Below are 24,247 nucleotides of genomic sequence, written 5' to 3'. Positions count from 1 at the left end.
ATGGATCTTGGGAATTCCAGGATGCAGTGGCTTCCTGGTAACTGTTGCCTAGACAGCAGACAGCAGCCTCCTCACAGCTGGCGTGGTGCCAGCTCCAGTGGCGGATACAGGGGGGTTGAGCCTGGGGAGAAATGGGCCATCTCTCTCTCTCTCTCTCTCTCTCTCTCTCTCTCTCTCTCTCTCTCTCTCTCTCTCTTACTCACTCTCTCTCTCTCTCTCTCTCTCTCTCTCTCTCTCCCTTTCTCTTACTCACTCTCTCTCTCTGTCATTGATTAGCGCTGATAGAATGAGGGAAGGCAATTAAAATGCTTTAATGATGCCTTTTTTTCATGCTCGACATCAGAGATAATGAAAGTCTTGGATGGGTCCCAGCTTTCTCCATGTATTTATTTATTTATTTATTTCCTTCTTTCTTTGTTCCTGAAAGCACTTACTGTCCCTTTGACACGCTCAAAAGCAGCGTTAGCATAGGTGCAGCTGCCAGCTGGGATTTGGCTCAGCGGGAGTCAGCAGCGAAGCCGTTCTCCGGTGCATTTTCTGAATGTTATGTCTGCATTGTCACAATCATCACTCATTTGTCACTCAGCCGTCCTGCTCTGAGTGATGTCAGCCGGTCCCGTGTGTACGGGTGGACTGTAAGTGATGTGCTGGGTAAGGTGTGATGGTTGAGGGCTTCCCTGCTGTGAGCGTCAGTGTCTGTGCAAATGGGAGCTGTCGCTGCTGATGTTAGAACAGTGACATCATTTACAGCAAATAGCTTCCATCACTGTTCAATAGGCAGTGAGCCATAAACAAGAGCTGATGTGTTTGTATGTGTGATGGTGATGTGAAAAGGTGACGACAGATGACAACAGAGCGCTCTCTCTTTATAAATACACTAGCATTCAAAAGGAATCTGTTTTTAGTAATATCAAAATAAATTTGTTTCAGCTACATAAAATTACTCTGTGATGCAAATGTGAGTCTATAGGTTTTAAGTAATTCATAGGATTGGTGTAAAAATTAAGACATGGAGAAAGAAATTTGTTAAGTTATGAAGAAAGTTATGGCACATTTTATGTGTTATGTTTCATCGTTTTCAATATGTTAAACATAAATTGTGCACTGAAATTTGTAGATAAGTTAGAATGTGGAAATGTGTTTTCACTTCAGAAGATCAACAAAGCATGTCATTTGACCAGGGGTGTTCAATCTTTAGCATACAACTGTAGTTATTTGTAGTAATTTTGTGACAAGAATTACTAAAAATAGATTGAAGTCCTTAATTTAACTACAGCTGTTTTTTTGCACCACATTTTTCTTTGGTGTTTAGTTCATAACATTTTAATCTCAACCGTGTAAGTTATTATTGAATAGCAATTATTGAAGTGATGGTTAATTCTAAACTTTTGAAACGCAATGTATAATTATAGGGCCTAACTGATGCAGAATTTTTCCAGCTAAAATCTAGCTTAAGGTTCTTCGACTTTGTTGATATCTACAAAAGTCCAGCTGATGAAACACCACTGATTATAAGAAACTTGTTTTATTTTGAATTAATGTGTAGGTGCCTCTAATGCCGAAAAGCTTTCTGAGCATTTAATGATTTCTGAACAGAGAGACAGTCACCAGCTGCTTAGCCTTTATTACAGCAGTACAGAATGAACTGGCTGGTAAACCTCAGCACAGAGCACCACGATGTTTAAAATAACTAAATACATCCAAACTGCACTACAATAATTATATTATTTTAAGACTTGGTGAATTTGTGCTATTTGACCATTGGAAGCTGTCCTACACATATTTGACATTTCACAGCTGTCAGGCTAAGCACTGTTTAACTAAACCTACTATGTTAGTTTTTACCATATAAAATCGTATCAGCAAGTATTGCCAATATCAGAATTTTAAGCTTCTGAAAATTAATATCAGGGACAATTTTTTCACTTTTGACTTTATTTTACTTCATCATATCTCATAAGAACCATGAGATGCCTGAACTATATATTGCAGCAGAGAAAAATGAAGAGCCTGTGAATTAGAATTGGTCTGTTTACCGCAGGGGTCGGTAACCCAAATGTTAAGAAGACATTGTAAATGTGTCTCAGTATGTGCTAATGTACTAGCATAGGCTAACAAATTTAATCGAAAATCCAGACCTACTTTGCTGTGCTTTAAGCTTTAACTCAGTTGTAGCCGGTTTTCTCGCATCTCCTGCAGGAAACTTTTCCAAAAGTAGAATATTTTCTTGTGAAGTGTCTCTCCTCATTGTGGATTTTTTTTGAGGCTGAAGTCAGTTTCTCATTCGCCAGCTTCTTGTTCTAAATTTTCTGTTCCACCTTAGTTGGTGCAACAGGTGGAACAGGAAAATTCAAATGAGAAGCTGGTGAACGAGAAGCTGACTTCAGCCTCGTGACCTTTTTAGTGTTTGACAGTTTCTCGTTGCAGATTTAACATATCAGGAAACCAGCTGAGTGCTTGTAAATGCAAAATAAGTCCATTCGTCTCCAAATTATCATATTTAGCTTAAATCTTTCTCTTTGCCTTTTTGTTAGCTACTAGCTAGGCGAGATTGTTGTCTGCAGTGCTATAGTCACCAGCAGTCTGTGCACCATCCTTCAGGGTTGAAGGGTGACGTAGCTGTTATACATTAACTCCAGCATTAAGACCATTTATTGTTAAAACTTTATTTTACTGCAAAGGAGGATTATTTTACTTTTACTCTTAATATCTAATTCTGTTGTGGCAGTAAAAGAGCCGGATGTTGCCGACACCTGGTTTACCATAAAGACTTTAAATGGGCACTTTTCTCAGTGTAAATTTCAAGCCATGCCACCTGAAATGGATTTTTGCTATGGGTTTAAAACAGTGCAGAAATAGTAAGATGCTGTAAGATTTATTAATATTGCTTGAAAAATGCTCTGCAAATTTGATTATCAGGTTTGACTGACATGCCAATCCCTATTAGAAAGACTCACTGCTGCCTTCTCTCCTGGTCTGTGTGTGTGTGCAGGGGGAGAGAGTTTCAGCTCCTCACACACTTACCCAAACAAATACTCCCACTGTGGGTCCAGATGGAGAGACCCAAATCTGATCCTCCATCTGCCTTTCCATTGCCTCAGACAGCCTGTGTGCTTTTAATACGCTCCGCACTTTCAGAAGTGGAGCATTTCTGAATACTCCTGGAATCTCTTTTCTTCCACTCTCTCTCGCTCCCTCTCTCTCCGTCTCCCCTGTGATCGTCTATTCCCGCTCTTCTCACTGCTGTAGCACGTTCTCAGTGTCTGGGGAGCTCTCTCGCACTCTCACTCTCTTGTCAAACTTAATATGTCAGCCAGCTCTCGGATTGTCAGGTTTCACAGCGGGGAAAGAGGATTCCTCTGGCAGCCAGCGAGACACGGGCTGCGTCCTCACAACCTTATACCGCTACACAGCTTGACTGCTTTACTTATCTGGTGAAAGTCCATTGTGTCACATCATGCACAAGAGATTTTATATAATTTCTAAGGGCGTGACGATTCACCGAATTCATTATTCAGTTCAATACAAAAGAGAGGCGTCTCAGTTTGATGCATTTTCCGATACAGCAAGAATAAGGAGTGGCTGAAAATGTGCCTTCTGTTTTCAGTTTGTTAGTGCATACAGTCTTACAAAATGGATACTAATTGAAACGCAAAAGCTGTGCCCTAATCTAATGCTCTATCCACAAGTTAAAACACGTTAACCACAAGCTAACAAGCTTGTATGGAGCTAGTCACAGTACAGTAATGCAACATAATATATTGCAATACAACACCTGCACCACCTAAAGGTGTTATTAACATCAAATAAACACCGTTGCCCTCTAAAGGTGTTATTAACAAACCTCAAATAATCAAACGTTGCTCACCTGCACCCTCTAAACATTTTAACAAATATCACATAAACAAACACACTCACCGCCGCTCTCTAAAGGTGTTATTAACAAACATCAAATAATCAAACGTTACTCACTGCCGCCCTCTAAAGGTGTAATTAACAAACATCAAATAAACAAATGTGACTCCTTCTAGAAGGGTCATTAATAAACATAAAATAATCAAACGTTACTCATCACTGCCCTCTAAACGTAAAATTAGTACTTGTGTTGTTTTCAGAAGCCTCATGACGTCTTATTTACATGCAAGTGCCTGAAGCCAGCTGGTAAAAATGCACATCATGTTCTGTTTTTTGATACGTAAACATATGATCATAAAAGCTAACTGTGAAAAGTAATTGAAGTCCACCTAATAAATGATTGCAATCAGGTGATTATGTAGTAAATTTGACAAGCCTAACTGTAAGGCTCCATTGTGAAATGGCCTGTTGGAAGCAGCATTATACCAATCAAATTGAAATGAATTGAGTATTCTGGCCACGCAGCTTTAGCGGAGCCATGTGGGGAGGCTGGTCTGTGTCCTGGTTGTCCTTCGTCAGCGTCAAGCTTTGCTGAGAGACAGCAGAGAGACGATTGGAGCTGAACGCACTGCCACGCCTGGCTCCCCAATTAGCCCTGATTATTCCTCCGAGTTTTAATTGGCTGTGGAGGGCGCCGAAGAGACGGACTCGGGCGGCTGGCATGTGGAACGATGGGAGGATGATGAAGGATGAGTGTGGGGGTTCCTCGCCCTCAAGATCGACAGAACTAGAGAGTTGCGGAGCGAAGGAAAGAGAGAAGAGGTTATGCTGGAGGAGCAGCCCAGAGAGAGACAGTCTGCATTCATTTATTTATCCTTCACTTCAGCCCCCCCAATCCTTCTTTCCTTCAAGTTGAAGGATGCAGAGAGAGCTTGAATGGCCAATGAGGCTGAATAATTATGTTCATCAATTAAGGAACCCAGAGCCTTAACGAATCTGAATAATTATGAACATAAATCATGCAAGCCAAAAAAAAAAAAGTCTTCGCTAATGTGTGCAAGGTATAAGTGGTTTGCCTAATGCTTTCAATATGAAAGACTGAGGAACACGGAGAGGAGACTCTAGTTAGCGCTTGCTCTTATCATTTTTGATATGTTAGTGATTAAAAGACAGCTTTTTACGGGATTGTTTGAAATATTATTCAAAAGAGAAAACTAAATATTCAGTACAATTTTATCACTTTATTTTAAACGTATTGGGGGTTTATTAAGGTTTTTATTTAGTAAAGCCCGAATATTTACTATGCAATAAGATTTATTCATTATGACCTGCTTTTGTACATAATTAGATATCCGTTGTGTGAAAATCACTAGTAATTGCATTATTAGTAGTAAAAATGTGCAGTAAACACTTCATTAAGGCCTTGTTATGCATATTATTGAGCATGAATTTTCACTTAAATTCACATCTTATTAGTGTATAATTGGCAGCATTTCATCAAACCAAATGACTTCTGGAGTTTATTGCTTTAGACCTAATAAAGGTTTAACTCACTAATACTTCAGAATGTGTTCCAAATTGTAAAGTATAGTTTAATGCTAAATAGTGCTAATCAAGATTTAAGTCAATTTGCATCACAAATTTAGTGATTTGGTTGCCAAAAATATTGAAACCACTTCAGAATATGGAACACATCTTTTTATTGGCACTTAAGCAATAAACTACATTAAAGTGGTAGACTTTACCTAGAACCTGTAGAAATCAAATCTGCAAGTTATACAATAGAAACAAATGTGAATTTAGTTTGTAATTCATGCTTATTAATTTGCATAATAAGGTTCAAACTCTTTACTGTACACTATTACAACAAATACATTTTGATGATTTTTACATAACACACTTCTGTTTATATATACTATATATTTATAGTATATATACAAGTATATACTATACTTGTATATATACTAATACAGGTCATAATGTAATGCATGGCAAATAAACCATTTCGAAGTGCCTAATTTGGGCTTTCCTGAGCAAAGAACAAGACCTTAATTAATCCCTGAAGTGTGTAGAAGTAAAAATCCCAAAATGCAGGAAAATGGAATTGACAATGTGTTTTTTAATACTATTATAATGATAGTATTCTAGTCTCTGCTTAACAAGTGACAAAGGTAGTATAATCCAGTCTAGAATTAAGTTAAAAAAATCTAATGTTGAAAGAAATGAGTGAATTGAGCCACAAGTGTGTCTGCATTATCAATGAAAACAAGATTGGATTAGTATTGGCTGATAAAGTGCTCGGCTTGGATCGTGACATCCCCTCTGGCTTCAGTTCATTGTTAGCCATGGTTAGCCGCCTTTTGCTATTTACAACGCTTCACAACGTAGCCTGTTCTAGAGTGTTTTTATTTTAGCTGCTGTTCACCAGATAGGCTGTTTGACCGTAGAGCTCCACCCCAGGATAAGGTTAAATACTAGGATGTTCTCTCAGGACACTGTGAAAGTCAGATATTCCTGCTTTGTCCAGGGACTGAGCCACACTCAAATCAGACTGTCCCATGACTCATAAGGAAAACGCATACAGACGATAAGGGAATTACCAAGCAAGTTGAGTACTGTGGAAATTTGTCTTTACCAGAAAATTACCAGTGAAATTAGTAGGGACTGAAGTGTCCTCGTCTTTGACCTTTAGCAGTAATGCTTTGCGGTGGGTCCTAAAGCCAAGCTCATGTGCCCCAGCTCCACTCCTCCTTCCATAAGTAGGTCAGCATCAGGTTCTTTATTTTAGTCAGCAGGCTGAAAGAGAGAGTGAGAGTGAAGAGTGAAGTCATCCCCCCTGAAGACACTCTGAGGTTTCCATACTGTTCGCTCACACAGCACCATATGCCTCACCACTAGTGCTGGAACAGCCACACTGCTGGGAAAAAAAGCACCCAGCCTTTTTCCTTTGTATGCGGAAAAAACGCTCATGCAGTCTCTAGGAATAGCCCCGTGATTTGGTGTATTCAGCTAGGGGGAATTTTATAAGCAGATTTTGTGTTTATGCTGCATAAAGCAGGCTGACTGGTGCTGGTACGTTATATACATGTGTTATTGATTCATAGAGTGTGTGTATTGGTAATGTTAGACAGCAGAGCCTAACCTATCTGAAAGTTTTGTTACTGACACTGAATATAAGAAGCTAAAAATTCCAGTAGCCAATAGTACTGGCTGATAAATATTCATATGATTAAATTAAAGACTTTAGTAGTTTTACACAGTGCATTACTGACTGATTATGAACTGTAAATTGTTCAAAATAACAGGCAGCTCTCTGTTGTCGTATTTTTTAAACTCCAATTAACCGCAGAAACCCATTTCTAAAGGACTTATGTCGTGTAAACAGACAGATTTTAGTAGACAAAAATTGTACTGACTGCTCTGGTCACCAAGCCAATGAATCTTTTGGCCAAAATTAAGAATTTGTGACCAGAATAATAGAAACGTTATATATACTGTGTATTACATTGAATTAACAAGCATCCCTCAATAGCGAAGTCCGATTTATTTTTTGTCACATTTAAAACAATTACAATATTAAAACAGTGAGCAATATCTAAAACACTATCAACAAACATCAAGGTGAGAACTACACAAACAGTATAATCCGATCTAGAATTTAGTCAAAAAAGCTCCTATTGAAAGAAATGAGCGAAATCAGCCACAAAACATATCCGTCTAGAATGTCACAGCATTAATCAGCAGCTTAGTCCATCTTACTGAAATATCTTTGAGAGATTATAGACCTTACACAGACGTAAATGCCAAGGGAAAAAAAATGGATTATTAGGCAGGAATTAAAAATATTTGAAGAATGAAAGTTCCTAATGGAAAGGGGTAGATGTTCTACAGTGTTGGAGCCAAAACAGAGAATTACCAAAAGCTAGTTGGATGTTGCTTTGAAAAGGAAATATTAATGAAAAACTGTACTTTAATAAGAATACTCTTTTGCCCATTCAGTAGTCTGAGTGGGCCTTTTTTGTGCGCCTTTTAAAGGGAAGAAACAGTCACAAACCCACACAAGCAGGAGCTGAATTCATGTATTAATAGTTTAGCTTTCAAATTGAAATGAGAGAAAGTTTATTACCATACTTATTATTTAATAGTTAATAATAATATCAGTTAATGGCAGGAAAGCATATATACTAAAGATAGAATCGAGAGATAATGTGTAAAGCCGGTCTAAGTTGCAGTGGAAAATGTTTGTTTAACAAGAAAATATCATGCTCATATTAAATATCGCTCAAGTCTAGTGAAAAGTAGCTGTTGTGTATTTAGTGGTGGATATTTGTAGTTTGTAAATGTTAAAGTTTCAAAACCTTCACCATCCAGTTCATCTCCATATATGGAAACAAAGCTGCAAATATAAAGATAAAGAATAAAGAGAGGTTGGAAAATCGTCATGTAAAAACGTGACTTTTTGGTATATAAAACCACACAAACATCAAAAGTTCACCTCAGGGAAAATTTAAAAATACAAGATAAATGTAAGATATTGCCTCTTTAAATAATAAGAATTGCAGATTGTATTGGTGAAATAGTAGAGAGACTAAGACTTAAGGTGGATGACACGCGGCTTTAAAAAAGGCCATTCAGAAAGCCGCTATGTTAGCAGTAGATGCCATCGCCTCTCCATTTGTGACCCACTAACAGCTGTGGCCTCAGTTGTTGCAGGTTATTTGGAGACTAGATTTAATTTACCCCTGGCAGTCGTGCGCTCTTGGATACGGTCAGAATACCCATGGGGCAAAGACCTCGGAATGAGGCCTACAAAAAAGATCTAGACTGGCACAGGCTCTGATTGAGGCAGCACCTCTGAGGAGGGTGCATGGCATTCCTGCCGGTGTTTCTCTTGAGTGTCTTAGGTTGTTTTAGGCTGTTTTAAATCTCTACAGGTAAACTGTTTCACAATTGCTATCCTGCTGCTCAGATTAACCGCAGGCATGGAAGAAGCTTCAGTCTAGCTGGTGAGCAGAAAGTGCTTTTCACTTGACCAGGGGGCATTATCTAATTGAGACAAACCTGACGGATCTTAGGCGAGTTGTCCAGCTGTCAAGATTCAATGTTAAAGATCCATCAACAGATTGTTCGGATTTTGTTCCCTTGCAGTCTGCAAGTGGATGAAGTTTGAAGCAAGTGTGTTCGCTAAAGCGGCATTGTCATTCTGGGTCTTCCTGGTCTTTGTGAATATGTCCTAAATGTAGAAACACAGAATTTATTATCGTGGTCTTTTTACAAAAACTGTTTTTGCAAAAAGATTATTTTTTTTTTTTTTTGGAAGAACAATTTATTTTTGTTTAGTTATTTTAAGTTAATGTTATGTTTATAATTAGGCATTTTTAGGCGTATTTATAATGCATATAAGATGTATTACTTAGAGACACGTATGTGTACATATATGTATTATGTTTACATAGATATTGCATCAAAAAAATAGAAGCAACAATATATGTGTATATGTGTGTGTGTGTGTGTGTGTGTGTGTATATATATGTATATATCTTATATATATATATATATATATATATGACCCTTTATAACACCAAACATGTGTTTGTCTATGTGTTTGGCAGGACCTGTCTGGCTCCATAGATGACCTCCCCACAGGCACGGAGGCGGCCCTCAGCTCAGCAGTCAGTGCCTCAGGCTCTACCAGCAGCCAGGGTGATCAGAGTAACCCCGCCCAGTCACCTTTCTCCCCTCACGCCTCACCCCGCCTCTCCAGCCTGCGCAGTGGACCCTCACCTTCTCCGGTCGGCTCGCCTGTCGGCTCCAGCCAATCACGATCCGGGCCCATATCACCTGCTAGTGTACCAAGTGAGAAAAAAATCCCTCATTTCTCTATTTAGTGCCAGGGTGCTTTTGAACTTCTGCAATGTTGAACTTCCTCTTTCGATACACATGAATGTCGAATGGCATGATGTCACCCTCTTGCCTCTTTCTCTTCCTCTTGACTGTCAGAGATTTCAAACTGATTTTTCTGCCTGCATAAACGGGTTCAATTCTCAGGGTATTCTGGAGGTTCAGGTTTGCACCCTCTAGTGGTTTAAGTTAGTGTTACTTGGACCACATGTTTGTAGCTAAAGCTATTAGCTAGCTAGTTAAGCTAATGCAGCTAACTTAATTATTGATTAATCTTGTAAATTGCATAACCTTAAATAAACCTAAATGAATATGGAAGATAAGGATGACTCAGATATGTTAAGTAGAAGTTTATCTAACTTTGGTGCAGTGGTGGGCTGAAGGCTAAAAGGACCAGTGTATAAACTAAATGCTTCAAAAATAAGAATATAAAGGGGAAAATAAGAAAATTAAAGAAAAATAAAAAAAAAATGCAAATTAAAATAGAGAATAGGAATTAATAGTAAATGAATTTGTAATTAAAAATGCGTTTATTCTCTCAGTGGGTGAGGAAGTGGGGTTAGGTAAACTTCCTGGTGGGCTAAATTAAACACTGTCACTGGCCACACTTTGGACAGCCCTGATCCAAGTTACAATTATGGCACATTTGGGTTTTCCAAATGCAGAAAATGCCTCAGCCAAAACTAAATGGGATTTCTGATGGTGAAAATAAGCTTAATCCGTGAGAGACAAGACCCCGTGTTATGCCAACACAAGACATCAGTGCCGCATCGTGCCCTGAAATGTCCTTTCTGAACCTGCAAATGGTTGCATCTCATTTTATTTACTCCTAAACTGCCTTAGTCACCTCTTCATACATGAACATTGGATATGTCTGTTATAGAGACACCATCATAAGTAGTTGTTACTGCCAGCCCTCGCCTCACTGTCCTCACATTTCCACTGCCGGTAAGGCCAAAAGGAGGAAAAATCTTGTTTGTGCTTTCCAACAAACCTGGGTCAGAGAAAGGACTTCAGCTTACTGCAAACAAGACACCCAGTCATTAAAATAGTTTGGAAACTCTGTTAACAGTTTGGAGTCACTTTAACACAATTACTCTCCCACAGTGTGGGGCATAGTTAGCCAGAGTTGTTTGATAGGCGGGCAGCAGAGGCCTTTGAGCAGCTGAAGCTGCAGAATCCGGTCCATGCTCTCGCCGCTCTAGATGTCACTAACGAGGTCCGCAGGAGACCATTTACTCGCCTGCACACACTGATACGTCACCCCTGCTGAGAGAAACATCCACCATTAGCTTCATACTGGACACACATACACCTTTTATAGGCGGGCTGGGTTGGATTTGCTAGAGATTTGGGCTAATATTTCTAACACTTTACTTTTTTGTTGGGTATGTTTTGTTTTTGTACACAAATGGTGCTGACTTTGTACACTGATTTTACCAAAGGTCTGTGCTTAATTTTTTACTGAAAAATCAATACCATTTATTTTTGCTTACTGAGATTACGTTAGGATCAGGCTTAGAAAATCCCTATTACAAATAGGTACAGTGCTGTTAGTCACCACCCTTCATGTATGCCAACTCCAGTTTAAACAGCAATTCAGTATATACTGCTTACTTTTTTGCATCGGGAAAAAAACATTCATTTATTAAAAACTTCACAGAAATTTCAACAACTGAATATCATATTCAAATTCTCAGTATTTAGCATATTCACGCATTTTATTGCAGCTTCTGTTTTTTTTTTTAGGAGACTTGCTTTTTGCGCAAGTTTTTCAAAGAAATATTCAGGGATATTTTTCCACATCTCCAAAGTTCAGCCTTAGAAGTTGGTTGCATTTTCTGTTTCTTAGAGTCCAAGTAATCCCAAACCCATTCAGTGCTGTTGAGGTCTCTATGTGCATATATGCATAGGTTGGTAGGTAGATAGATAGATAGACAGACATATAGATAGATAGATAGATAGATAGACAGATAGATGTATTAGACGTATGAGACATTGTATAAAATGTATGTGTGTGTTGTTTAGGTACACAGATGGCCCCACAGACCACTGTGAATGTTTCAGAGGTGGGCTCCCATTCTACCCTTAGTCAGTCACCCATGTCTCAGGAGAGAGGTGAGAATCACACAGACACGCACATACACTTCTATTAGCTGCTGTAACGGTCCTCGTAATGGTCAGTTGTGTGTATTTCTCATCTGTCCCGCTATGTGTCTAATATACCTCTGCTCCGCTGCTCCATCTCTCCCCGGCATTTTCCAGTGGCACTTCAGATAAATGGACTCATTTGTGTGACATATTAGCACCTGTTATAGCTCCGTTCTGCTGCAATACGCTGCTCCTAACTGCAGGCCACTGTGGCTTTGACAGACTGTCTGGGAGCGTGGCTTTTCCATTGCCTTGACTCGTGACACCACGTTTTCACGTTTTCTGTGGCCAGTGGTCTGAGAACCATTTGTGCTGAAGTTTAGTGTGGAAAGTTTTAGCATATAGACTGCAAGCTCAGACAAAAACGCCAGCCTTAGTTTGGTTTATTGATTCAGGGACAAATTGACTAGCACTGTAGAATGTACAAAAAGGATTGCATTGCCATTAGGATTGTCATGATTAATCAGTTAAACTCTACTTGATTTAAAAAATTAAAATGGCCTTCATGAAAGGGAAGTGACTAGTTGGCAGTTTGCATGATTAAGATGCCTATTTTAAATTGTACTACTGTAAGAAACAGAGCCTGATGTACGCTCTTCTATATGCATTCTTTGGTGTAGTGTTTTTATGTATTTAAATTAGGGCTGTCCAGCAATTAAATGATTAACAATTAATGCTGATTAATCATATTTGTTGTATTAGCATATATTAGACTCTAAAGAGAGATTTATGTTTAAAAATCATTTATTAATCAGTATGTTTTGTTCTATATATGTTATATACATGAAAATGAGTGAACACAGTTTCCATTTTTCATCGCTGACGTATGTTGCTGTTCTAGCTTCTCTGGGATTGTAACCCTCTCGAACTGCAGCCGTAAATATATAGCCCTGTTTCCAAAAAGTTGGGAGGCTGTTCAAATTGTGAATAAAAAAAATGCATTGATATATAAATCATAAGTAAACCCTATATTTAATTAGAATAGTACAAAGACAACACATCAAATATTGAAACTGAGAAATTTTGTTGTTTTTGATGTATGCCTATTTTGAATTTGATGCCAGCAACACATTCCAAAAAGTTGGGACAGGAGCATGTTTACCACTGTGTCGCATCACCTCCTAATAACATTCTGTAAGTGTTTAGAAACTGAGGAGACCAGTTGCTGTAGTTTTGAAACTGAAATGGTTTCCCTTTTTTGCTTGATATAGGATTTCAGCTGCTCAACAGTTCAGGGTCTCCTTTGTCATATTTTTTGTATCATAATGTACCAAATATTTTTAATGGGTGACAGATCTGGATTGCAGGCTGGTCCATTAAGCTAACTTCTAACTTACTTACTCTTACTATAGAGTCACACTGTTGTAATACATGCAAAATGTGATTTGACTTTGTCTTGCTGAAATAAGAAAGACCTTCCCTGATGTGATCTGGATGGTAGAATGTGTTGCCAAAACCTGTATATTTGGTCCAGCATTTATGGTGCCTTCACAAATGTGCGAGTCACCAATGCCTTGTGCACTAATGCAGCCCATACCATCATGGATGCTGGCTTTAAAACTGTGCGCTGATAACAAGCTGGATCGTCTTCAGCCCGGAGTACGTGACATCCATGATTTCCAAAAAAAATGGACAAATTTTCATTTGTTGGACCACAAGACACTTTTCCACTTTGACTCAGTCTATCTTAAATGAGCTCGGGCCCAGAGAAGGCAGCAGTGTTTCTGGATCCTTTTAATGTACAGTTTCTTTTTGCATGGTAGAGTTTTAACTTGCATTTGTGGAGACAGCAATGAACTGTGTTTACAGACAATTGGTTTTTGGAAGTGTTACTGAGCCCATGCAATGATTTCCAGTACAGAATTGTGTTATTGCATACAGAGATTTCTCTGGATTCTCTGAATCTTTTAATGATATTATGTACCGTGGAAATCCCCAAGTTCCCAACTTTGCTGGCATAAACTGGCATTTATTTTTTCAAAAAGCAGTAACATTTTTCAGTTTTGAATTTTAATATGTTGTCTTTGTACTGTTTTCAATTAAATAGAAGGTTTAAATGATTTGTACATTTTACACAGCTCCCAAACTTTTTTGAAAACGGGGTTGTGTGTTTCTGTGTGTTTGAAGGCTTTTTAATTTATGGTATTTTTTATGGAATTTTTTAAAAGCTATATGTTGTTTCTTTTTGTTCAGCTAATACCATTTTTATTGTTTGGCCTTCTTGAAAACTGATTACTTGATTAATTGTCAAAATAATCTCTGCTTGATTAGAATTATATATATATTATACATATTTTAATTGACAGTAACAGCCCTAGATCTGGATGAGTTCTCCGGTCTTGGAGAGCTCTCCCAAGTTTCCTCTTTTGCCACAGTCTTGTTAAGAGCCCCAGCCAATCTTCCACACTCTGAGCAGTTAATGACTGGTCTGTATTGAGCATGACGTAGACATTCTGTCTTTCTCCAGCATCAATTTTCTGGGCAATTAAAACAAAAAACAAAACAAAAGAGACACACATACTCACAGCAACTCTTAGCAAGCGGTGTGTGGTTAAATGAGGCAACAAATTTAATACCTGTTTCCTACTAGTAATACTAGTACCAACTAGTGTTGGGCAGTATCCACTTGTTTTGTACCTTCAAACTGTCTCCAAATATTACCATGCTATACAGCATAACCCAGGGTAAACAGAGCTGCTAACTAGGAGAGAGGAGCTTAGCATGGAGATTAGCATGATGACAGCTCAACTCAGCACAGAACATGTTTGATTCTAACTAACTAAAGCAACAACACAAGTTTAGATGATAATTATTCAAATCTGAGGGAGTGAAGTCGAGCACTTGGCATTGGAGGGACAGAAAGGTGAAATTAAACCTGTTCCGTGGTGTTGGATCTGTTACTTGATGGGCTAACTAATGTTAGCTTAGCAAGCAGGCTACAGACCTACCTACCCCCCCCGCCCCGTATTTTGTGTGGTTCTTCCAAACACGGTCCGTGAACTACGCATTTAGGCTTGTTTGGAAAGACTGGAGAGTCTGAATTGTACCTGCAATGGGTGCAAAAGACATCAGGGCCAGAGTTACCGATTAAATTTTAGGCTTTTAGCTTTGGGTTTCTTTTAATACTGCCTACATGCTATCTTTTACATTGCATTCATATCACAATGTTTCCTCTTTGGAGATGTAATGCAAGGGTTTGTTACAATAGTGACTATTTTCTCTCTTATACCTGACCAACTCATTGCTGCCTTGTGATTGCTTTCGTTTAGGATTCGCCCCTAACCTGCAGCGTAGTGGCCCTGGCCCTCAGTTTGTCCCACAGCAGTCTGGGGCCCCTATGTCCCCTCACCCCTCCCCTGGGGGCTCTCTGCACCACAGCATGGGCTCCTACCAGCAGGTCAGCACCACCTTCGGACCACAAGGTGGACAGTACGGTCCTTCGGGTAAATATACGTCATTACTTCTTTCGGGAGCAGATTGTTGACCAGTTTCAGGTACAAACAGGATACATTCTGCCTGCTTGTTTTGTATAAGACTGGCATACAAGCCTAAACTAACAGCTTTTGCACCATGTGTGCGGAAAACAGGCAAGACAACATATTACATAAAGTACAATCTGCTAGTTGCCCAGACAGTTTTTTGCTTGGAATTTAATTCACTGCTTAAAATCAGGTATAAATTAGTGGTAGTGTCTCAGACGTTTTTTGCTGGGGGACTTCAATTAACATCAGAGCCACAGGCCTTGAACATGCACTGAAAAAATACTTACAGACAGTATCACATTATCACAACTCTTGGGGCCAGATGTACAGATTTGAGAAGCTCAGTGCAAAATGTGATTTGATGTGGCATAAGCACTCACAATCCATATTACTGCTAGCCAGATTCTGTCTTGCTAGTTAAAATCCTGTTTTTTTTATTTTTGGTAGGAAAAAAAACATTTCTTTACTCCGCTATGTCACTGAACTTTCATTTTCTCTTTTGTCCCAAACTCATTGATAGCTCCACCATTTAGCTGCACCTGCTAAACCCAGCACCTCCCAAGCATGTGCCTTTAGTACTGGGGCTTATGCACAGATTAGCTACTGCCTTAGCAAACTGAACGTTGGTTTCAGTAGGGCAAAACTTGTCTCTACCATTGAAAACAGTATGAAAACAACACCTCGGTCTGCAACAGCGCATTCAAAATGAACCCCCAGCTTTGCTTTGCATATGATTTCTTGAGTTTGTCCCCCTTTGCCACTGCCATTGTTTAGAGTTCTTTGTATACCTCAAACAATTTATTCCTATGATGCAACAAAACGACAGAAGCCTCATTGCCTCTGATTATGTAACATCAGCATATTAACATTAACAGGCGTTTTTCAAATCATTTAAACATGCATAATATATATATATATTTTTAAATTGAAGTAGTTGGCTCTCACGCACGCACAGTAGACCCTCAGTACTGCCAGTGTAGTATGTTATTACATTCTCTGGTCATGCTTCGGCTTTGCCTCTTTTTGTTTTCTGAATTTTGTCTGCTTTGTTAGGCTGACCTTTAAGCATGAATCTATGAACAAAAGCATAGCTTACAGAATCATTTGTTTTAATTTCCTCTGTTGTTTCAGCTGACTGCGTGCCTGCGTGTATATGTGGAAGTGGCCTCTGAAAGGAACTCGGCAGTAATCTATCATGAATGTTATGGCATTGCCTGTATAATAAATGAACAACCGTTGTGTGTTGCCATCATAATCTCACTAGGTCCTGCCTCCTTTTCAGTTCTGATTGATAGTCCCTGTTGTCCTGTAGCTTCACTTGTATAACTGGCAGCCGGCTGAAGACGACAGAATTATGGCTGTTGTACACCTGACAGTGATAGATTTGCAGAGCTAAGTGAGAGTGGAGAAGTCGACAGGGGATGATTGGATAATTACTTGTCCGTGAAAAGAATAAAAATGACCTCTTTTGCTTCCATAGGCTACCTTAGGAGAACATGCGTTTTTAACATGCACAGAATTTCCCTTTTTCGGTCAAAACTTTGCACCAAGGAGGGAAGGCCTGTGGAGAAGCAGACTGCCAGGCTTATTGTATTTGGCATCAGTGCCTGCTTTTGTTTGGCTCTTACTACAGCTTGAGAAACGATTCAAAGTTCATGGAAACATCGACTCCAGATCCACACAAGCCCTGCTGTTCAGCTCTCTGTAGCGAAGCTTATTGCTCCAGATGAAACAGATGCAGAACTCGCGGTGCAGCCTGAGATAAGTCACATTTGCAGCCTGTGGAAATTACACATTTTTTGTATTGCTATATTCGAAAAACAGAAAAAGCCGTCAAAAAATTTACCAAAATTCAAAATGTTCCCTAATTATCTTTCCAACAATGGCTGTTTAGAGGGTGAATTATGGCCCTTGTTCAGTATTCTGGATAGAACAACACAATATGAACAGGGCTGTGTATCATTCACGATTTTTTGAAACCAACACTGATATCTCGACTTCGATACAGATTTGCAAACGCTATTTTTCAATACCTTGTTTTAAATACAAAAAATACAGAGTTAAAAGCTATGTTTGCAAGCAATTGCAGAGTAATTACAGAGCACAACACAGAATGTAAGAAGAGCCGACATTAAAGCTGCACTATGTAAGAGCTTGTGTTAAAACTGAAAGAAGTAGCATTACTGAGTAAATATGGTGTGCATGAAAATAATCATTTAAAAGTTAGAGGCGTTGATTCAGGAGTTTTTCAGGCCACATCATACATCTTTGCATATTGACATCCCAAAGACAGGCATAAAAGGATGGTCTGGCTCGATGTGGTCTTAAATACGAACAAAGATACCAAAAAGACTTACAGCTTCGTAAGGCACGTCCTTAAACAAAGTTTTGCTGAATTCTCCTCGAGTACTCTTTCAGTGTGTGAGACAGAATTTTTTTTGCTACTCTGTAGTATTGAAGTAATTTGGTTGCTACCAAAAAATGTTTGTTAGATCACCTGAAGGTTTCAGTTCATCCAAACAACTGTAGAACATCTGTGATTGGTCATTTGGCAGTAAAATATTTAGTGATTGGATGGAGGCTCATTTGCATACTGCAGTGGCTCAAGAAGTGTTTGGACATTTGTGCCATATCAGTTCTGTAATTAGAACTGACCTCTTTTCATCTTGTTGGTTCATATCCCTGGTTATTTTAAGCACAATTTATTGCCTAATTTAAAATGTAAAATTTTAAATCTTTATAAATCTTGTTTGCCTTAATCTTCAATCAAAATGACTTTTGCGAAATATAATGACTTTTTGATTTTTTTTTGTCTCCCCATGTACCAGGGGACATTAACCAGTAATATCACTGAGAAAAATCCTCAGCTAACTCAGATACCCTGTTTTACTCAGAAATGTCACGATACGGAAAGTAAATGCAGTATGAGTTTTTTTTCACGTTAATTTTAAAAAAGGAATATGGTTCATGGTGTTATGAAATAAAATGACAAACCAAATGCTGTTTATTTTAAAAAGACCATTCCAGTTCTGTCATTTGCTTTTTGGTAAAATATTCTTTCAAAAAGAGTCTGGTTTGTTTTAGACTGTCTTTTCAGACTTCTGCAGATTTGCATGTAGAATTTTTTCGTACACCTCTGAGTTTGTGATCTCATCAATGAACACAAGCTCACCAACACTATTGTAAAAATAAATAAATAAATAAAATAAATATAATCAACCACAGACTTTTTCACCTCTGTGCTTTGCAGTAGCCTTAGTGCAGTCTGACTGGAGTTCTTCTCCAGGCTTTCTCCACATAGAGTCTACCATCAGTTGATGTAGTGTGTGTTTTCTCTTAAATATCATTTTGTTAAACATTTAATTAGGTAAAGGTCTGCATTAAAGTGCCAGTAGTTAAAGTGTCCAAATACTTTTAAAGACCACTGTATATCAGTATTGCAAAAGCTGGAAATGATTAAGGAATAATGTATTATACATCCCTAATGCAGATCCAGAGGTTATCTCTCAGTGGCTCTGGGAATTGAAGGCAAGACAGCTGTCCTGTCTCTCAGATCAATGGCACCGTGCCCTCTCGTGCCCCCTGGGAATTCTGGGATTACGGGGACTCAGAGAGGCGGAGCAGGGCGGCTGACAGTACCAGAGCTTTTCTGTGTAATTGGCAGTGTTCCAGGGCCCTACCTCGCTCTGGAAGGGTAAAACGCCAGCTTGTTAGGTGTTAGCGCTCAGAATAAGTGCAGCACTGTGGAAAAAAAAAAATAGCAAAACAGCAACTTTCCCCAACCATCTCCTCGACCTGCTTCATATATTTTTGGAACTCATGTATGACATCAAAAATTAGTTTGTTTTTTTTCCCCCTTTCTCCCCCCTTCATGTCGAGGGAACAGGAACAGATGCCAAAGCCTGTGATTTCCTGCGAGACCTGTGAGAAACCTCAGGCAGCTTGGCGAGGTGGAGATTTCTGGCTGCATTTTGACAGCTGCAGCCTGAGTGGAAATCCCTGTTCTAATTGTGCCTGAAACGCCGCTTGGCAAAGTCTTGTGCATTATAATAATATGCATACAATTTTAGCACAAATACAGGCTTTAGTACACTGAAGGAACCATTCTGGGCTCAGCGCAGTCTTGCAGGTTGGAGTCATGTCTCCCTCCGTAGCTCTTGGGGAACAGGCACACCTCATTAAGAACCTGGCTCTGTGTTGATCCGCTGGAGTTTCGGCCCCACAGTCATCATGTGGAATATCCATTTAGCGCCATAGAAACTTGCTGACGAAGTACCTGTCTCTGCTCCCGGCTTCAGCAGCTCTCCCGTGGAACTCGGCAAATCTAGATATTTGCTCCTGAGCGGGGGACGGAGGAATGAAGTGCTCAAAAAGAACCCGGCACCTTTATGAGTAGAGCTCTGATTTCCTGAATCGTGACTTATAATGGGAACAGTTTGACAAAAAAATCAAATGCAGTCGTCAACTAAGACAAGTTTGCCTCTTCAGTTTTGAGCTGGAAATATAAGGCTAAATGTAACTAACAAGTAATGGAAGCAGTTTACTCTGTTAGCTAGGCATGTTAGCTACAGTAGTAGCAGCCAATATCAAGCCTGATATGCAGTATTCTTTAAAAGTCTTAAGCATTGAAGCAAACTTTTTAACACCCCTACCCCCCAACCCCAAACAAAAAAAAAGGGAAAGCCACTTGTGTAACTCTCCGTTCTTCATTTTATCACGTTCAGCTCATAGAACCAGAGCTTTCCATTTACTAACATGTTTCATATCACTATATAAAATAAAATATACAAGGCTTCCTTTCTTGTTGGATGCACCTTGGTTTTTTACGTGTGTGTGTGTGTGTGTGTTGCTCAGAAAAACACTATGTAACTTTAGAATAAATAAAACAAAGATTAATGCAGTGAAAAGTAACAAGAATAGATTTGCAGAGATTCGTTCAAATATATCAGCATCATTCCTCATATAATTTCATGAATCATTGATTAGTGAAACCTAGAACTGAATAATAACTACCATTAATGCCAGGATGCCACAAAGACCGGTTTGGAATCACGATGACATACGTAAATCACACACTTTTTTATTAATATTATTTGTATTTATTTTAATATTAGTGTTTTTCAGAGCAAATAAATGCTGACTACCCAATTAAAAAAAACTTTTCAAATACAATTTATTCAGGGGTTTAAAATATTTGTGTGGTACTGTATAAGTTAATTTTTCAGGATAACAGTAAGTTATTTAATATCCAAAACCACATAAGCAAGTTTATTCTAGAGGCAAGTTACACTACCAAGTTCCATTACTTGTTAGCTACATTAGGCTTGTAGCTTCAGCACAAAAGAAGCAACTTCAGACACAAAACGTGTCTTCGTAGATTGACTATGTTTGTGTTGAAGAGAAAGTTACACAAATGAGATTTTTTAGCCCAACTGCTGCTGTAGGGTCTCAGTGTTCTTCAGTTATCTCCTCTTCACATTTTGTACGTAACTGTTCTTGGAAAGTTTTCATTTTTTAACAATGCACTATTGAACAAAGTTAATGTGAGTTTATAAAAAGTTCTTCTGTTCTTGTGTATTTCCAGGTAACTACCCCCGTCCACCCAACTATGGCGGAGCCCCTGGCCCCAGCTACAGTGGACCCGGGCCAGGCATGAGCCTGGGGATGAATGCTAGCAGCCCTATGCATGGGCAGGGCCCCGGGCAGCCCTGCGGCTCCATGCCGGCTGGAAGAGGCCCAGGTCAGCCTGCGAGCGGCCGTCCATACCCAGCAGGCCCCAGCAGCGTAGCCCCCACGTCTCCAAACATGCCCCAGTCTGCAGGGCCTGGTATGGGTCCGCCTCCACCTACAGTCGGCCGCAAACCCCCTGAGAGTGGCCCTGCACCCCCTCCACAAAACCCCCTCACATCCAGCCAGGCCAGGTGAGCACAGAGTGCCCGTTCAGATAACAATCACCCTGATCAGTTCAGCTTCATAGTCCTGTCATTAGCCAAATGCCATTTGTCATTGTTTTAAGATAAGTTTTCAGAGTTCAGTGAAAACTGTGCATATATACACCAGTGCTAAAACGTTTGGAGTCGCTGTTTTAAGTCATATATAATCAGTTTTGAAGTTGATAGATAGTAGATAATTATGTTGTGTTATTTATTACTTGAGAACTTCTGGGTTTTAAAAATTAAAAAAAAAAAATCTTAAAATACTTCTCATGCCTTGATTATATAACATTTCAGTACACACTGTAACTGCAAGTTTTTCTTGGATAAAATAATTCTTTAAATGACAGGTGATTTTAAACTTTTGAAATGTAGTGTAATTGGTGCTGACATGAATTTTCATACATTTTCATTTTGAAACCTGGCAGCGCTGTACATTATACATTCTGTACTGGTCATATTCATGTAGAGCTGGACAATATGGCAAAAATGTAAGATCATAATACTTCTAAAAAAATTATTCATGATACATGATTTGTCACGGTATTTATGTTTTCTGACATCTCATAAGTTGGAACAGTCAAGGTAATGCCACGTTTGGGCTCCCGAGTGGCACAACCGTCTAAGCGTTGGCCCTATCATCAGGAGATCGCGAGTTCGATCCCTGGTGATGCTACAGCCGTCCATAGTCGGGAGTCCTAGAGAGCACAATCGGCCTCGCTCTCTGGGTGGATAGGATGGCCCCCCCTTCTCCCCCCATCACTCAACGCGATGCTACTCAGCGCAGGCGTCTGTTAGCTGACGTAACAGATCTGACGGTTGGCGCTTTCCTCCGAGCGCATTCAGCTGTCCAGTGACGTTGCGTGAGCGGCAGTTCAAAAAGAAGCGGTGGCTGGCTTCACAGGTCTCGGAGGAAGCCTGTGTTAACCTTCACCCTCCTAGCGTTGATAGTATTGTGTGATTGGGGGAGTCCTAACTAGCGGGTGGAATTGGAGGCGACTAAGTTGGGGAGAAAATTGGGTAAAAATTAAAAAAATATAAAAAAGTAATGCCACATTTAAAAAATACTATGAATCCAATCATTTATTCAAAATTTCACATACTATACTGCATTCAATCCAATTAAACAGGACTGATTATGCTCTCTTAATCAAACAAGCGGTTGGGGAGTTTTTTTTTAAGTAGTGACAATAGCTATGATATGCTTGGAAAAGCATATTTTAATATTGTGATACACTTTATCATGATGACTACTGTCATATTGACCAGCCCTATATTCATGTCATTATTATACAAGTCAATGTGAATGGGGACTTGACCAGTGAGGCTGTTGTGCCCTTGCCCTCTGCTTCAGGCCTCCGTATGCCAGGTCCCCCGTTTATGCAGGGCTCTCCGGGTCGGGGGGGCGGACAACCCCCTTCACCTCCCCACATTTCCCTCACCCCCATCATGTCCCGTACGGCAGCGGCCATGGCCAGCCTCAGCCCGAGCAGTTTGGGTAGGTGCAGCTGGCACGCCCCGCCCTGCTGCCTAAACTTCTCAGCTGGTCTGCTGCTGCTCAAAGCTCCTAAAGCTGCTGCTGCCTTTAACACTAACCGCACACATATGTGCTTACACGCCATAGCCATTACACATTATTTCACATCATCCTCTGTACTGTAAAATCTCTGGTCTGGTTACTGGGGGTGTAAATCTCTAACCATGATTCAAGTACAGTTCTGTAGGAAGTGATTTAACTCATCAAGAAATCTCAAATTTTATGATTCGATTCTGTCCTAATAAGTAGGAGTTAAACTGAAGGCCTCACATATTGTAATGGGTGGAAAAACATAACTTCAGGCTTTCTGGAAGGTTAAAAAAATGTCATTTGTTAGAAATGTAGAACAGCAACATCACTCTTTACTGAAATTGTCGCTGTAAAACTGCTATAAAATAGAATATATGTTAATATGACTGTTAGAGATGTTCATGTTTAATCTAGAACGGCCAAAAAATGTTTGTTGCCATTAGCTTAATCCCACAGTGATGTCATCAGAAATTAGCATTATTATAAAGGTGTTTTCTCCCTGGTTTTGAAAAACATGCCAAGTTCTTTTATTTTACATCTGAAAATATCTTCAGAATTTTATTTTAGGCATACCATTAGCATACGTATTGTTATTTTATTCAATTAGTTAAATCATGACCTTCAGATTGATGCCATGGTTAAATTTTACACCCCTACTGGTTAATGTGTAGGCTAAGCTACTGTGCTAACAACCTAGGGTTTTATGTGTATATGCTGTTCTTTTGGATTGTGGGATGGAGAAAGTCTTTTTGAGGGTCAGCACAAGACACTTCTTTTCTCTCAAGATCGATGGCTGTCTCTGAGCTGAAAATAAAGGAAACAAAACAACAAACTTCTGCCCAATAGTCTGCTTTGAGTGAAATGGCTTCTTCCCTGAAATCAAACTTAATACCTAAAAAATTGAATAAGTCTTGACCTCTAGAGGGTCTCTGTGAAAATTCTTGGTTCTCTGAAGCTTAAACCTCATTACGCACAGCCCTCATGAGATAGAAATAAAGATGATGGAGGTTTTAAGGAGCACTGCTCCAAAATGTTAACTCCACACTCCTTACTGATCTATACAGTAAATAAGCTGGCTCTCGGGTTTAATAAAACATACACTGAGAGCAGCATAGAAGCCCCTTCTTCAGTTTAGTTGGGAATGGTTGAACATGTGAGAGCAGACTAACTTACAATAAAACAACAACGTAGGAATGTGAACCGAGTCAAAGAATCTCGTTCAATATGAAGTCAGTATAAGGTATTAAAAGTACTTAAGGCACTTAAACCCTTACATTCCCGGACTTATTACATCCTTAGGCTTTTTATTCAGTATCTACTTAGAAAATAATGCAAACTGACAGAGTTATTCTTTAGGA

General features: G+C 39.3%; 1 protein-coding gene across 2 annotated transcripts in view; it reads left to right on the top strand.

Annotated features, from left to right (window-relative positions):
* The window catches only part of arid1b (AT rich interactive domain 1B (SWI1-like)), an 89,848-nt gene that overhangs the window by 46,484 nt on the left and 19,117 nt on the right, over nucleotides 1-24,247 (top strand). For both annotated transcript variants that reach the window (XM_036582144.1, XM_036582145.1), the window contains exons 5-9: nucleotides 9,468-9,711; nucleotides 11,785-11,874; nucleotides 15,177-15,350; nucleotides 20,974-21,310; nucleotides 22,677-22,820. In XM_036582144.1, coding sequence (XP_036438037.1) covers nucleotides 9,468-9,711; nucleotides 11,785-11,874; nucleotides 15,177-15,350; nucleotides 20,974-21,310; nucleotides 22,677-22,820 — 989 coding nt within the window. The remainder of the gene's footprint in view (nucleotides 1-9,467; nucleotides 9,712-11,784; nucleotides 11,875-15,176; nucleotides 15,351-20,973; nucleotides 21,311-22,676; nucleotides 22,821-24,247) is intronic.

The sequence above is a fragment of the Colossoma macropomum genome, unplaced genomic scaffold (assembly GCF_904425465.1).
Source record: "Colossoma macropomum unplaced genomic scaffold, Colossoma_macropomum, whole genome shotgun sequence".
Classification (NCBI taxonomy): domain Eukaryota; kingdom Metazoa; phylum Chordata; class Actinopteri; order Characiformes; family Serrasalmidae; genus Colossoma; species Colossoma macropomum.
The sequence above is the reverse complement of the archived record's forward strand: the minus strand, read 5'-3'. Positions and strand labels throughout refer to the sequence as shown.